Source organism: Hemitrygon akajei, chromosome 11 (assembly GCF_048418815.1).
Source record: "Hemitrygon akajei chromosome 11, sHemAka1.3, whole genome shotgun sequence".
Classification (NCBI taxonomy): domain Eukaryota; kingdom Metazoa; phylum Chordata; class Chondrichthyes; order Myliobatiformes; family Dasyatidae; genus Hemitrygon; species Hemitrygon akajei.
This window is the reverse complement of record NC_133134.1, coordinates 14,754,597-14,769,073: the sequence shown is the minus strand read 5'-3', so window position 1 is coordinate 14,769,073 and position 14,477 is coordinate 14,754,597. Positions and strand designations below refer to the sequence as shown.

Sequence of the window (14,477 nt, the reverse complement as noted above, 5' to 3'; positions counted from 1 at the left end):
TTTCATGTTTATATAATAAACCATAGGAAACTATCAGTGTCCATTTTATGCACACCAACACAAACTGGGCCTGGTCTGTATAGAATATACAGCACAGATCAGACTAAAGAAATCTGTAGTTTTACAGACTCAGTGGACAATTTAATTGTCATATCAAGGAATGTTTTTATTTTGGACTTATAATTCAACTTTGGGTTGATTTGATGAAGGAAATTAATTTATTCCAAATACAAAATTAATAGAAAAAAGATTGGAAAGGGCAAAAGCATTTTCAAAAAAATAGGAAAAGTACTTAAGCTGGTTAGTTAATGCAGTGGAAACTTCCATGCCAGTTTTCTCCCTTTTTTGTCCTGACCTTAAGGTACAAATTCCTCATGGGGAACTGTCCAAAGGGGAAAGAGAGGAGTTTACTTTTAAAGTCATTCATTTGGAGTCGCAGGAGTATGCTAGGGAAGAGAACTTAGCCACTTCCCTCTGCATTTGGTCATTGAAATTCGTTGTTTAATCACTCATTTTTGCAAATGTTAAAAAGATTCAAAGTGATTCATATTTATAATTCTTTATAAATGCAGAAAAAATGACAATTGGAAGCATCCTTCCCAGTAGCTGATAATTGAGTGTGGAATGCACCGAAGGCAGAAATAGTGGTTTTAAAGAATAATAATTGGGAGCTTTTACACACATTGAAGAAATTTGAAAGTAACTTGTTCAAAAGGTATCAAACTCTTTTCAGTGTGAAAGTTCCTATTGTTCTTCTACCCTTTAACATCTTGACCACTCACTTTCTATTTTTATATTTGAATTGGAGAGGGAGGAGAAATTCAGGTTCAGCAGTTTTGGGATGGTGTGGTAGCATCAAAATTGGGAGATGGGGTTGATTTTCGCAGTCTCAGGAGAATCTCGGTGATTGAATTCATGCACAGTGTAAATGCGAAATGTATTTTGTTAGTAATGAGGAGTGGTAATTTTTGAGGTTTTGTTGAAAATTAGTAATTAGTGTAGCTCTGTAGAAATTGAAATTTAATATAAATGATAATACATATGTGCTGTTATCAAAGGTGGTCTTTGTGCCTTTGACCTAGATTCTTAAATAGAAGAATTGAAACAGATTTGGAGACATTGTACAGAAAGACAATACTGTCTAAATGTGTCTTACACATGAGAAAGCGTGCACACTTTCTTTTGTATTAAAAGAATAATCATTAATGGGAAAAATCTTAACATTCACTGTGTTTATATTTCACTATTCTCAGAGTTGCTCAAAGTTTGTCAGATTATAATCAGTACAATAAAATGTAACAGGAAATATAGAGCTAGTGGTTTTCAATTGCTAAAACAAACACGGGAAGTGAGGTTTGAGGAGATTTCCCCATGTTAGGGAAACTAAGAACAGGAGGAGGTAAATGACTATAATCTTAATTGTACATTAACATTAAAACATTTCAGTCTTTGGTTTTTCTATCGTAGGACACCTGCTCAACAAGATACTTTGTTTGATGTTCCACCAGAATCTCATGACCTCAGACATTATTGCTTTGGTCCAAATATGAACTGAATTCCAAATACACAGCCATTTTCATGTAGCTGTTGTTAAGATACAATGGGGAAGATGTTGGACTAGAAAGAGTATAGACAAGTAACATCTATGTGGAAAACCCAAGTTTAGGGAAAAGTTGTTTGTTTTCTTCCTCTGAATTAGCAAGGTTATTATATAACAAATTGTCTTTTAGAATAACGATTTCAATATTCTGTTGACCAATATAATTTCATAAATTACTGATGTCACCTTTGACAGTGCTCCTTTTTACTGTGTTTCCAGATTGTATAACTCATCAGTTTTATTCTCTAGAGTTCAATGCTCGTCAGATTCATGCTATGATTTAGGTGGTGGGTGATTATTGTTAGCTGTGCTGCTCACAAAAGCATCTTCAACTGGTGCCCTTATAATGGAGAAGTTCAAATGACAGCAGAGGAAATACTTAAATGTTAAAATATGTATGGTTATTAAGGGAACCATCTTAATTTGATGTAAGAATGTTTTTTTTTGTTAAACCATTCATGTTTACAGTCTGTAGTTTTATATTTATGTTTCTGCATCAAGATAACTGAAATCTTATGTTGTCCATCCTTCAACAGCCTCTTAGTAATGCCTACCATGAATTAGCACAAGTGTATGCAACGAATAATCCCGCAGAACTTCGAAATGTTGTGAACAAGCACAATGAAACGTTCACAAGGGATAATAATATGGGACTGGTCAAACAGTGCTTGTCTTCTCTTTATAAAAAGAACATTCAAAGATTAACAAAGGTAAGGCATATGTGCACAAATTGCACTATACATCAAAACAGACAATAAAATAAATCAGAATATTGTTTTCTTTCAATGTACTTAAAAGTGCAAATTATTACAGTGGAAGCATAATACTGCAATTCTTATGAAATAGCCCCATTCCCCCGATTCAAAGTCTTAATCTACTGGAAATATTTTACCTTGATCATGGGTAGACTTTGTAACTTGTTCTCAATTAACTCAGATACTGGACTCAGAAATGCAACAGGTATAAAGTAATTAACAGGTATAAGAGATCACCATAAGGTTGTGTCAACCTGTCTATGCATTAATGACTACGGTAAGTCCAGCTTCCTTTCAGTGAGTAAGGTGTTCAAGAAAATAGAATAAAATTATCACTCAGCAAACAGCCCAAAAAAAAACTGGGGGGCTCGCAATGAATGGAATTTTTGCAATGTTTCCTTTCACTTCTGAAGGGTGTATCCTCCTCGCAACTTCATCTGCATTGCAGCACTAGAATTGGTGGATGACCTCTCCTGATTCTTAATTGGAAGTTGGACATATGTTATTTGCATAGAAATTGAGGCTTTAACCTCCATTATTAGGATTGTTATCTGCAAGGAAATGTGCAAACTTGAGGAATAACTTTAAGAAAAAGAGATAAGTGGGAGAAGAAAGTAACATGAAAAGTGTGTTTGCATGGTTGACAAGCTAGAGAAAGGGAGAGATGGTAGTTGTACTAGCGACTTCTCTAATTTGTAAATAGTTAATAAAGAGTTAACTGTAATTTGTAAATGGTAAATAAAGAGTTATACATTAAAGCAAAAGGGCTTTTCAACTATACTAGACTCCAAATTGTCATTTGCACTTGTTGTCAGTGAAAATATACTTTCTTTATTTTTGAGATCTTCTCATGTTCAGTGAGTGGCCTTTTCAATGCAATGATGTTCTGCATTTCATCATTAGAGGTAGCACAGTGGTGCAGTAGTCACTGTGGCTAACTTGCCAGTCTTGAGACCCAGGTTGAATCCTAACCTTGGTGCGGTCTGTGAGTGTCTTGCATGTTTTCTCTGACTTTTCTTCCACATCCTAGTGCATCAAATGGTTACCCAAAATTATCTTTAGTGTAGGTTACTGAAAATATAATAAAAGGAAATTTGTTGAGTATTTGTGAGAGAATTAAGTTGCAGGGGATGGGGAAATAAGAAATGGGTGAATGAAGTGAATGTCATTACACCTGAAGAGCCATCATGAATCTGATGGGCTGAATGGCAAACTCCTATGTTGTTGTTCATATACGGGCATTGATATCTGGCAAGGCTGTCAAAGGATGGGGAGCAAAGCAGAGTAAGAACATGGCTGACTCATTTGATGTGAAATTTGTTTTGCAAATGCAGTACAGTGCAGACATAAAATTATTGTTGTCCCATACTTTGAGGATCCTTAGTGATGGATGCTGCTTCCTTGAGGCACTGCCTCTTGAAGGTGCCCTCGGTGTTGGGGAGGCTTTGCCCGTGATGCTTTTCCTACGTTCATGCTGTTCTTCAGGTAAAATTGGCTAGTGCAAGTGCTTATGATTATTAGAAGAAATTGTCATTAGAACCAGATAAAGGCATCTGCTGCATTGGTTCTGTTGGGTAGAGTGTTTGTCAATAAAGAAACTAAAGTTTTGGATGAGAAAATAGGTGGAAAAGCGTTACAAAACCATGTGTATTGAAAAAAAATCAGCAGTTGATATCTGTGTTAAGGAGACTGCTCCACAAAAGATAAAATTATTGTACCATTCAATGTGATAGCACATGTGATGTAAAACTATAGGGCATATACATGTGCCATTGCTGTTCCCCAATTTAATGGATATTTTCACTCTAATAAATGGACATAAGAGAGGAGAAAATGACTTCTGAAATTTGCAGAGGACAAGGAAATTAAGACTACTTGTATTTTCTATTGCCTAATCCAACACAAAGAATTTAAATGAAACTAAGACCTTTGTGATACGTGTTTCTCACTGATTAACCACATTAAGTATTGGTGAATAGATTCATTGAAAGCTCAGAATCATCCATAGGAATTGATTTGGTTGTCGAACTTTTAGATCTGGTATCTGAATAGCTCCTGAAATTTTTGGGTTAATTTCTGAAAGAACTTTTTTTTTACAGGAAGCACTGATCTTTATATCAAGTATCTAATCTTATTTATGTCTTTTTTCTTACAGGAAGGTAGTTCTAATGCTGTAGATCAGGGTTTTTTATGCTATGGGCCCCTATCATTAACCGAGGGGTCTGTGAACCCCAGGTTGGGAACCACTGCTGTAGATTATATTGAGTTTAGTGGAGAGCATACACATATGCAATTTAACTGTTGAGGCAACTGGTCTATAATGCACTACTGATGCTTTCCGATGTTACATTAAGTGTTACCTTGTTTTTAATTGCAGACATTTTTGACGTTGTCCTTGCAAGACATGGCTAGTAGAGTACAATTATCTGGTGCCCAGGAAGCGGAGAAGTACGTACTTCACATGGTAAGGCTTTTTGTGTAGAAAATGGTTTAAAAGATTATAGGTTAACAGAGATTTGAGGAATCAACTGTATAATTTGTTAAAAATGAGGAGCAAGAGTCAATAAAATATTGCATTTTGTAAATAGAGCAAAAAGTTAAAAAAACAAAAATACACTCAGTGACCACTTTATAAGGTACACCTGCTCGTTAATGTAAATATCTAAGCGGCCTGTCATGTGGCAACAATTCAGTGCATAAAAGCATGCAAACATGGTCAAAAGGTTCAGTTGTTCAGACCAAATATCAAATAGGAAAGAAATCTGATCTAAGTGACTTTGACCATGGAATGATTGTTATTGCCAGATGGGTGGTTTGAATATCTCAGATCTCTTGGGATTTTCATACACAGCAGTCTCTACAGTTTACAGAGAATGGTGCGGTAAAATAAAAATCCAGTGAGCGGCAGTTCTGTGAATGAAAACATTTGTTAATGAGAGAGGTCAGAAGAAAATGGCCAGACTGATTCAAGCTGACAGGAATGTAACAGTAACTCAAATAACCACACATTACACAGTGGTGTGCAGAAGAACATTTCTGAATGTAGAACATGTTGAACCTTGAAGTGAATGGACTACAGCAGCAGAAAACCATTCTGAGTTCTATTCCTGCACCTAATAAAGTGGCCACTGAGTGTAAATGCTTGTAAATGCTTAGGTTAAGCACATGAAAGACTAACATGCAGGTGTTACTATTCCATTGAAGAAAGAACTTTTTTAAAGGAAATGCAGCATGTTCATTCAAGTTGGTTCTAATGATGCGAATTATAGTGGGGATTTGAACTATTGGGACTATCTAAGAAGATTTAATTAAGTTATTTTCTGAAACCTGAAGGGATTTTGAAAGATATGATCTAGATAAACAAATCGGTGTGATGACATCATTATAAAATTGTTACCAAGAGATTTGAAATTTCCTTGCCCATTGAGGTTAGGATATTTTGACAGAATTGCTTATTGAAGCAGATTATTTAATCTTTTAACAGAATACTAAATTGGTCCTTAGAGGAAAGGGAAATGCATGGTTATTGGAAAAAGGCAGTGCAAAGGAAATAGATCAGAAATCCTGCGTCAGAGACCCAGCTATAAAGTGACAGGCCCACTGAATACCCCTGCCAGTTCCTAATAGATTCCATGGGAGTTAGAACAGCAGTTAACAGGCTCTCCAAATACGTTTGTTCATCTCAAAACTTAGAAGGTGTTGCCTGACGTTAATGATGAGGCTAGCTTTTCTCCTGTTCCATCTGACCTTTGGTACTTCCAACCAGGAGGTGATAGAAAATTGAATCTTGACACCACTTCTGCAGGCTACTTGTCATTGCTAGGATTTTCTGAAATTGAGGTCTGACTACATATGCTCAAATATTGCGGACGTAGAGTGGCAGTGTGATAACTATTCTAGCCGTTGCATATAACTATGGCTAATCAATTATTGAAGCAGTGCATAGGAAAAGACTGAAAGATTTCCTTCCTTAAAGCAGTAATGTAAATTATTTTGATAGATTGGATCGAAATTTTATACTGTCCAGCAGATAGCTGTTGCAATGTCATTGCTGGAGGGGTTGAGTCCTTTAGCATCCATTTTCCTCCAATTTTCTCTCCCTGGTGTTGTGGAATTGGCAGTTCAATTTTCTGGGGTTAGTGGGTTCATTTGCAAATGTAAAGCCTACTTTATCAAAAAGTGGTGTTCCTGCTAATTGGATAACCTTTACTGGTAATGCTATTAATACTGTACTATTTAGTGTGTCTATATCCAATCTAGATTACAATATTAAAATTATAATCTATATTGGATATAGATGTCGTAAATGTTCTTTTGTGGGTTATAAGTGCATGATGATAGAAGAATCAAACTCCTTTGGATTGTTTTTCAAAGTAGAATTGAGGATAATCTTAGGACATGGACATTAATTAGTTGGGAGATGAAGATGACGCCAGTGCAGTTTTGTGACAACGGGTGGTACAGTAATGTAATGGTTAGTGTAACGCTATTATAATGCCAGTAGCCTGGGTTCAATTCCCGCCTCTGTAAGGAGTTTGTACGTTCTCCCCTGACCACATGGGTTTTCTGTGGTGCTCCAGTTTCCTCCCAAGGACATATGGGTTAATAGGTTAATTGTTCATATGGGTGTAATTGAGCGGTAGGGGCCTGTTGGACCGCAAGGGCCTGTTTCTGTGCTGTATCTTGAAAATGAACAAATTTTATTCACCGGATGTTTATACTGAGGATTTAACTTTTCACAAAATAGAATGCTGCCAATTTATATAATGTAATTTGTCTGCACTTAAGGGAAAATTATTTGTACTTTTTATCTAGCTGACCTAGTCTAGTACAATGATATAATTACATTTGCTGATGAGAATCATTGATCTTTGATTTCATGAAACACATTTTCTTTCAGATAGATGATGGGGAAATTTATGCCAGTATTAATCAGAAGGATGGCATGGTTAGTTTCCATGACAACCCAGAGAAGTACAATAACCCAGCTATGCTTCTCAACATTGACCATGAGGTAACAACTAATTTATTATAGCTGCTGAATTTGATGTTGACATTCTGCTTCAATTATTATGGGATTTGGATGATACTGGCAAGACTTGCATTTATTAGCCATTGTCTTTGATGAAATAATGGTAGGTTCTCTTCTTGAACCGTTACAGTCCTGGTGAAGTACTCCCTCGGTGGTATTAGTAGGGTTTACACATAATGATGAACAAAAGGTGATGTATAATCCAATTTGGGACATGTCACTTGAAGGGAAATTTGTCTCTACATGTTACTGCTGTCTTTGCTTTTCTGACTGTTGGAATTTCACAGTTTAATGACCCAGTCCTCATGGGGACTTTGTGAACCTCTCTGTTGCCCCTACACTTCCTGAAGCTGCATTTATGCGAACCATTCGGTATGAAAGCAGATGGCTATGTGATACATTCATTGTAACAAGATACAGCTAAGTGATAGATGGAGACAAAAGAACATTTTAACTTTCTGGAGAGATTTATTCTCCTGAAAATAAATGTAACAAAATACAGGAACGTGCAGCTAAATGATACCTATATACAAAAGAGTTTCAATAAACTCTTGTGTCTGCATATCCAAACTAACACACACAAAATGCTGGAGGAACTCAGAAGGTCAGGCAGCATATGGAAATGAATAAAATCAACATTTTGGGTTGAGACACTTCTATAGGATTGGGAAGGAAGGGGAGATGAAATAAGAAGCTGGGAGGTGATAGGTGACAGAAGTAAAGGGCTGAAGAAGAAGGAATCTGATAGAAGAGGAGAGTGGACCAAGGAAGAAAGGAAATTAGGAAGGGCATCAGAAGGAGGTGGTAGGCAGGTGAGATGATAAGGGGTAAGTGGGGAGTGTTAAAGAGCTTTAATATTTTTGATAGATTTTTTCATCAGTAAACATAATCCTGAGAATACTGATATACAGTTGTCAAGGTGATATTTAACTAATTATGTTGTCATTTTAATTTCCAGATGCAAAAATGTATAGAGTTAGATGAAAAGCTTAAAGCAATGGATCAGGAAATTACTGTTAATCCACAGTTTGTACAGAAGGTAAGAAATGATTCGAGAGATTGTGCAACTTATTGCATTGTTTCTCTTGTTGCTTAGCCCCAAATATTCTTGGAAGACGGAACTGAATCCTTCCTTGAACTATTGTAGTCCTTGGGCCACATTAAAAGCCAATATGGGATGTAGAGTCACAGAGTCATAGAATACTACAGCACAGAAACAGGCCCTTCAGCCCATCTAGTCCACGCCAAACCATTAATCTGCCTGGTCCCAACAACCTATATCCAGACCATAGCCCTCCATACGCCTCCCATCCATGTACCTATCTAAATTTCTCTTAAATGTTGAAATTGAACCGCCACTTCTGCTGGCATCTTGCTCAACATTTTCACCAACCTCTGAGTGAAGAAGTCCCCCCTCAAGTTCCCCTTAAATATTTCTCCTTTGACTCTTAGCCCATGCCCTCTAGTTCCAGTCTGTTTGGTAGAGAAATACAGGACCTTGATCTAGTGATTATGGAATAATGAAGATCATGTATTCAAGTCAGTCTTATTCAGAATTATCTCATGTAATTGTTTACGTGAGCCCATGATACTTTTGATGGAAGAATCCTTAAATTACAGCATCCACTCAGCATAACAGTATTTGTTTTTAATAAAACGAGAATGCCCAGTATGATTAACATTCCTTGAAGTTAAGTACCATACTGCAGTAGATCCATGGACCGGAGTAGAAAACCTTTTAAATTGCCTTTTCTTACAGAGCATGGGAACGCAGGAAGATGATGTAGGAAGCAAAGCTTCAAGTTATTCATAAAAGAAATTGTGAAGACAGTGGGAAAGAGCAATAGTAACAAAAGGATGCAAGTGAAGAAGGTGGATCAGCAGGATTAAAACAAGGAAGCTGAGGGGAATGGATTTAGTTGCATGAACATCAGGAGAACAAATCAACCGTTTTGATGAGTGATTCCTCTGTTGTTAATGCTTTCAGAACTGTTTATCTTGGCAAAAGAATCTTATCGGTAGGAATAAATCTATCGTTGCTTTATATATCATTGATTCACGGTTAGCACCAAAACTGTGTTAAATAAAACCGATCTTTGGTTCTCCATTTTGTTTCTTGGCTTATTTTTCTTTCAATCTCCAGTGGAAAGTATTTTTTAAAAGGTCAACTCAATTCATGAAGTGAGATTCTGTATATACATTAAAACAACACAAAGACAAGCAGATTTTCTGGATCATTTGATATTATTCCCCATCACATTTTTAATTCACTTTTTAAGATCTGTAGCATCTGTAGATGTGAACTTCCCACTATTCAGGCCATTTACAAAGGCAAGTGCATTTAAAAAAAAGCCCAAAGGATCATTGGGGACCTGAGTAACCCCAACCACGATCAGCTGTTACCATCCAGGAAACAGTACCGCAACTTAAGAGCCAGGACCAACAGGCTCTGGGACAGCTTCTTCCACCAGACCATCAGATTGATTAATTCACACTGATACAATTGTATTTCTATGTTATATTGACTGTCCTGTTGTACATACTATTTATTACAAATTACTATAAATTGCACATTTAAACAGAGACGTAACGTGAAGATTTTTACACATGTATGTGAAGGATGTAAGTAATGAATTCAATTCAGTTCAAATTAGATGTTACACAGTACAATAATGAATTTTCTGCAGAACTCAACAAGTGGAAAATGAGTGCAGGGGTTGGGGGGGGGGAGCCCTATGAATGCAGCAAACACGTATGTGGTGAGTGAGGGACAGCAGATTATTGGAGCTTTGCTGCACTATTCAATTGAATGGTAACTAAACAAAATAGACAGCTACAAAATGGATATTGGGTTTCTCTTAGAGTACATTTGCTTATTTTGGGATGATGCCTTGAGGAATACCTGGGTGAACAAATTAAGACAGAAGCATAGGAACAAGCCCTTGGCCTAATCCTACCTGCCTGCATGTGATCCATATGCCTCCATTCCCTGCATGTTCACACATCTTTCTCTTAAGCAATACTATTGTTCCTGCTTCTCCTGCTACCACCCCTGGCATTGCATTCCAGGGCCATCCTGCTCATTGTGTTTTATAAAACGATGTTTAAGCTTTCTCCCTTTCACTCCATCAATGCAGCAGTGCCTCACGAAGGTGGGATCCATCATTAAGAAGCCTAAGGACCCTTGCCCAAAGTTTTAGGAACATCATCTTTCCCTCTGCCATCAGATTTCTAAATGGTCCATGAACCAATGTCCTTTGTCATTTGTCCTCTTTTGCACTATTTGTAACTTACAGAAAATTTAATGTCTTGCACTGTACTGCTACCATAAAGCAACAACCCTCACAACATGTCAGTGAGAATAAACTTTATTCTGATTCTGAAGATTTTAGAACAATTTTCCATAGTTTCTAACCAAGCCACAAAGTGGAGATATCCCTGAAAAAGATAATAGTGCAGAAAATGTATTTAAATTGCTCTGCTATAGGCAGCTGGCTAAAGCCAGAACAATCTTGTCAACATGTAATGACCTAGGCAGAAGGAATCAATAGCTGATTAGACAGATATGCTGAATTAATGTTTACAGTCTAATTTTGGGAGATTATCTATTCAGTAAATATGTACCTCCAGTCTTAAGAGTGGCAGTTATTTCTGGTTATGCCTCAAGTTTGGCCAACCTTTAATCAGCCAAAATGTTTTAAAATATTTTAAGACCATAAGACATAGGACAGAATTAGGCTATTTGGCCCATCTTATGGTCTTATGGAGTCTGCCCTGCCATTCAATCATGGCTAATACTTTTTTTCCCCTCTTCAACTCCATTTCTTGGCCTTCTCCCCGTAACCTTTGATGCCATGTCCAATCATGAACCTATCAATCTCTGCCTTAAATACACCCAACAACCTTGCCTCCACAGCTGCATGTGACAACAAGGTCCACAAATTCACCCTCTGGCTAAAGAAATTTCTACACATCTGTTTTAAATGGACGCCCTTCTATCCTGAAGCTGTGCCCTCTTGTCTTAGACTCCCCCATCATGGGAAACATCCTTTCCACATTACTCTGTCTAGGCATTTCAACATTCAAAAGGTTTCAATGAGATCCCCCCTCATCCTTCCAAATTACAGCGAGCACAGACCCAGAGCTATCAAACATTCCTCATATGATAACCCTTTCATTCCTGGAATTATCCTTGTGAACCTCCTGTGGACCTTCTCCAATGCCAGCACATCTCTTCTAAGATGAGGAGCCCAAAACTGTAACCAAGGTGCGGTCTCACCAGTGCCTTATAAAGCCTCAGCATCATTTCCCTGCTCTTGTATTCTAGACCCCTTGATATGAATGTTAACATTGCATTTGCCTTCCTCACCACCGACTCAACCTGCAAGTTAACCTTTAGGGTGTTCTGCACAAGGACTCCTAGGTCCCTTTGCATCTCAGATTTTTGGATTTTCTCCCCATTTAGAAAATAGTCCGTGCATTTATTTCTACTAGCTTAAGTTGGTTGTTAGGTATATAGTTTATATTTCCATTGATATAACAATTGTTTTCTGTAGTAACATTTATTTACAACACCTTACCCATGTTAGTTTTATTGGTGCTTTTTCAATAACTTTGAATCCCAGGTGTATCCATTAGCCAGTTTAGTTCCTTTGAAAGCATTTAAGTTGTTTACTTTCATAACCTATAATATACTGCTAGCCTGTACCTTATATTTTACTAATAATTGCCCATCTCTCAATTTTAACTCTTAAATTTAGAGATGCAACATAGTATCAGGTCCTTTCAGCCCAGCAAGCCTGTGTTGCCTGCTTACTCACCTGTATGTCTTTGGAATGTGGGAGAAAACTGATGTACCCAGAGGAAACCCACGCTGTCAAAGAGAGAACGTACAAACTTCTTTCAGACAGCACTGGAACTGAACCCACATCGCCGGCATTGTAATAGCGTTACACTAACAGCTATGCTACCATGTACATGGCATTTCAGTTGTGGACAATTTAAGTTTTTAAATGATCTCTGCAGATTTAGCTATTCATCTCAAGCCTCTGTGATTTTTGTTTGTAAACTGCTAAGCAAGATTCCACGTTTAGCATGGACTCCACAGCAAGTTTCTATTTTCTAGGAACTAGATGAATTCCAGATCATTTGGGGAAACTGGGAGGTTGACAGACAGGACACAAAGGGAGATAGTGACACCCAAGGTGCAGGACATACAGTACTGTCCAAAAGTCTTGGGCACATATATATAGCTAGGGTGCCTGAGACTTCTCCACCGTACCTTATTTGTCAACATGGAGTGGAGAGTGAGATTGCAAATTTGGAGGGAGCAAACGATGTAGGGAATGGCATGAGTGGAGTTCTGTGGGTGGGGTATGGGAAAGGTGGCAGAGGAGTGTCGGGCGAGGGATGGTGTGGGTGCAAACACACCCGCTCTGAGACACCAGGCAAGCTCAGTTGATTACAAACAATTGAATTATTGATCATTACAGAATGGCTCTGTGCTGCTTCCTGCTTTCTCCCCCTCTTCCCTTTTCCCAACCATGCTTCCCCTCTCCCTGCTCCCTTCCCATTTTCAGTCCACAATAAAGGCCCTTATCAGAATCAGCTTTATCATCACTAATGTGTCATAAAATTAGTTTTTTGCAGCAGCAGCAGTACAGTGCAATACATAAAATTACTGCAGTACTGTGCAAAAGTCTTAAGCATGCTAGAATATATATATATATACACACACATACACTAGGTAACTGGATTGACTGTCAGAAGGGGAAAAGGGGATAATAAATGAAAATCTGCAGATGCTGGAAATCCAATCAACATGCACAAAATGCTGGAGGAATTCAGCAAGCTAGGCAGCATCTACGGAAAAGAGTAAACAGTCGATGTCTCGGGCCGAGACCCTTCATCAAAACTGGAAAAAAAGATGAGAAATGACAGTAAGAAGTTGTGGGGGGAGGGGAGGAAGAAATACAAGGTCAAGGGTAAGAGTGGGACGGGGTGAAGTAAACAGCTGGGAATTTGGTGAAAAAGATTAAAGGCTGAAGATGGGTGAATCTGTTAAGAGAGGAGAGAAGGCCATGGAAGAAAGAGAAGAGGAGGGGCACCAGAAGGAGGTGATGGGCAGGTAAGGAGATGAAGTAAGAGATGGGAATGGTGAAGGGGGGTGCAATTATTGGACGTTCGCAAAATCGATACCAGAGTGGCAGTAAAGGAGGCCATGGACTGACATGTCGGAATGGGAATGAGAAGTAGAAGTAAAATGAGTGGCCACTAGAAGAATCAAAACTTTGTGGCAGATGGAGCATAGGTGCTTGGCGAAGCGGTCTCCCAATCTACGTTGGGTATCACCGATACACGGGAGGCCACTGCAAGAGCACTGGGTACAGTAGATGACTCCGACAGACTCACAAGTGAAATGTCGCCTCACCTGGAAGGACTGTTCAGGGCCCTGATTGGTAGTGAGGGAGGAGGTGTAGGGACAGGTGTGGCACTTGTTCCATTTGCAAGGATAAGTGCCAGGAGGGAGATCAGTGGGGAGGGATGAATGGGTAAAGGAGTCGCATGGGGAGCGATCCCTGCCAAAAATAGAAAGTTGGTGGGAGGGAAAGGTGTGCTTGGTGGTGGGATCCTGTTGGAGATGGCAGAAATTAGGAAGAATTATCTGTTGGACATGGAGGTTGGTGGGGTGGTAGGTAAGGACAAGTGGAATCCTATTCCTGGTGGGGTGGTGGGTGGATGGGGTGAGGGTAGATGTGTGCGAAAAGGAAGAGATGTGGCTGAGGGCTGCATTGATGGTAGAAGAAGGAAAGCCCCTTTTTTTTTAGAAGAAGGAGGATGCCACATTATTCCTGGAATGAAAAACCTTATTCTGAGAACAGATGTGGTGGAGACGGAGGAGTTGAGAGAAGCACATGACATATTTACAAGTGACAGGGCGGGAAAAGGTATAGTCTAGGTAGCTGTGAGAATTAATGGGTTTATAAAAGATATCAATAGAGAAGCTATCACCAGAGAGGTCGAAAAGGAGAAGGGAGGTGTCAGAAATGGACCAGGTAAATTTGAGGGCAGGGTGGATGATGGAGACAAA

General features: G+C 38.5%; 1 protein-coding gene across 2 annotated transcripts in view; it reads left to right on the top strand.

The window, feature by feature from the left end:
• cops3 (COP9 signalosome subunit 3) overlaps window positions 1-9,494 on the top strand; it is a 37,576-nt gene extending 28,082 nt beyond the window's left edge. For both annotated transcript variants that reach the window (XM_073060245.1, XM_073060244.1), the window contains 5 exons: window positions 2,137-2,310; window positions 4,733-4,819; window positions 7,256-7,369; window positions 8,346-8,426; window positions 9,147-9,494. In XM_073060245.1, the coding sequence (XP_072916346.1) occupies window positions 2,137-2,310; window positions 4,733-4,819; window positions 7,256-7,369; window positions 8,346-8,426; window positions 9,147-9,200 (510 nt within the window). In that variant the 3' untranslated portion in view covers window positions 9,201-9,494. The remainder of the gene's footprint in view (window positions 1-2,136; window positions 2,311-4,732; window positions 4,820-7,255; window positions 7,370-8,345; window positions 8,427-9,146) is intronic.
• The last annotated feature ends 4,983 nt before the right edge of the window (window positions 9,495-14,477 follow it).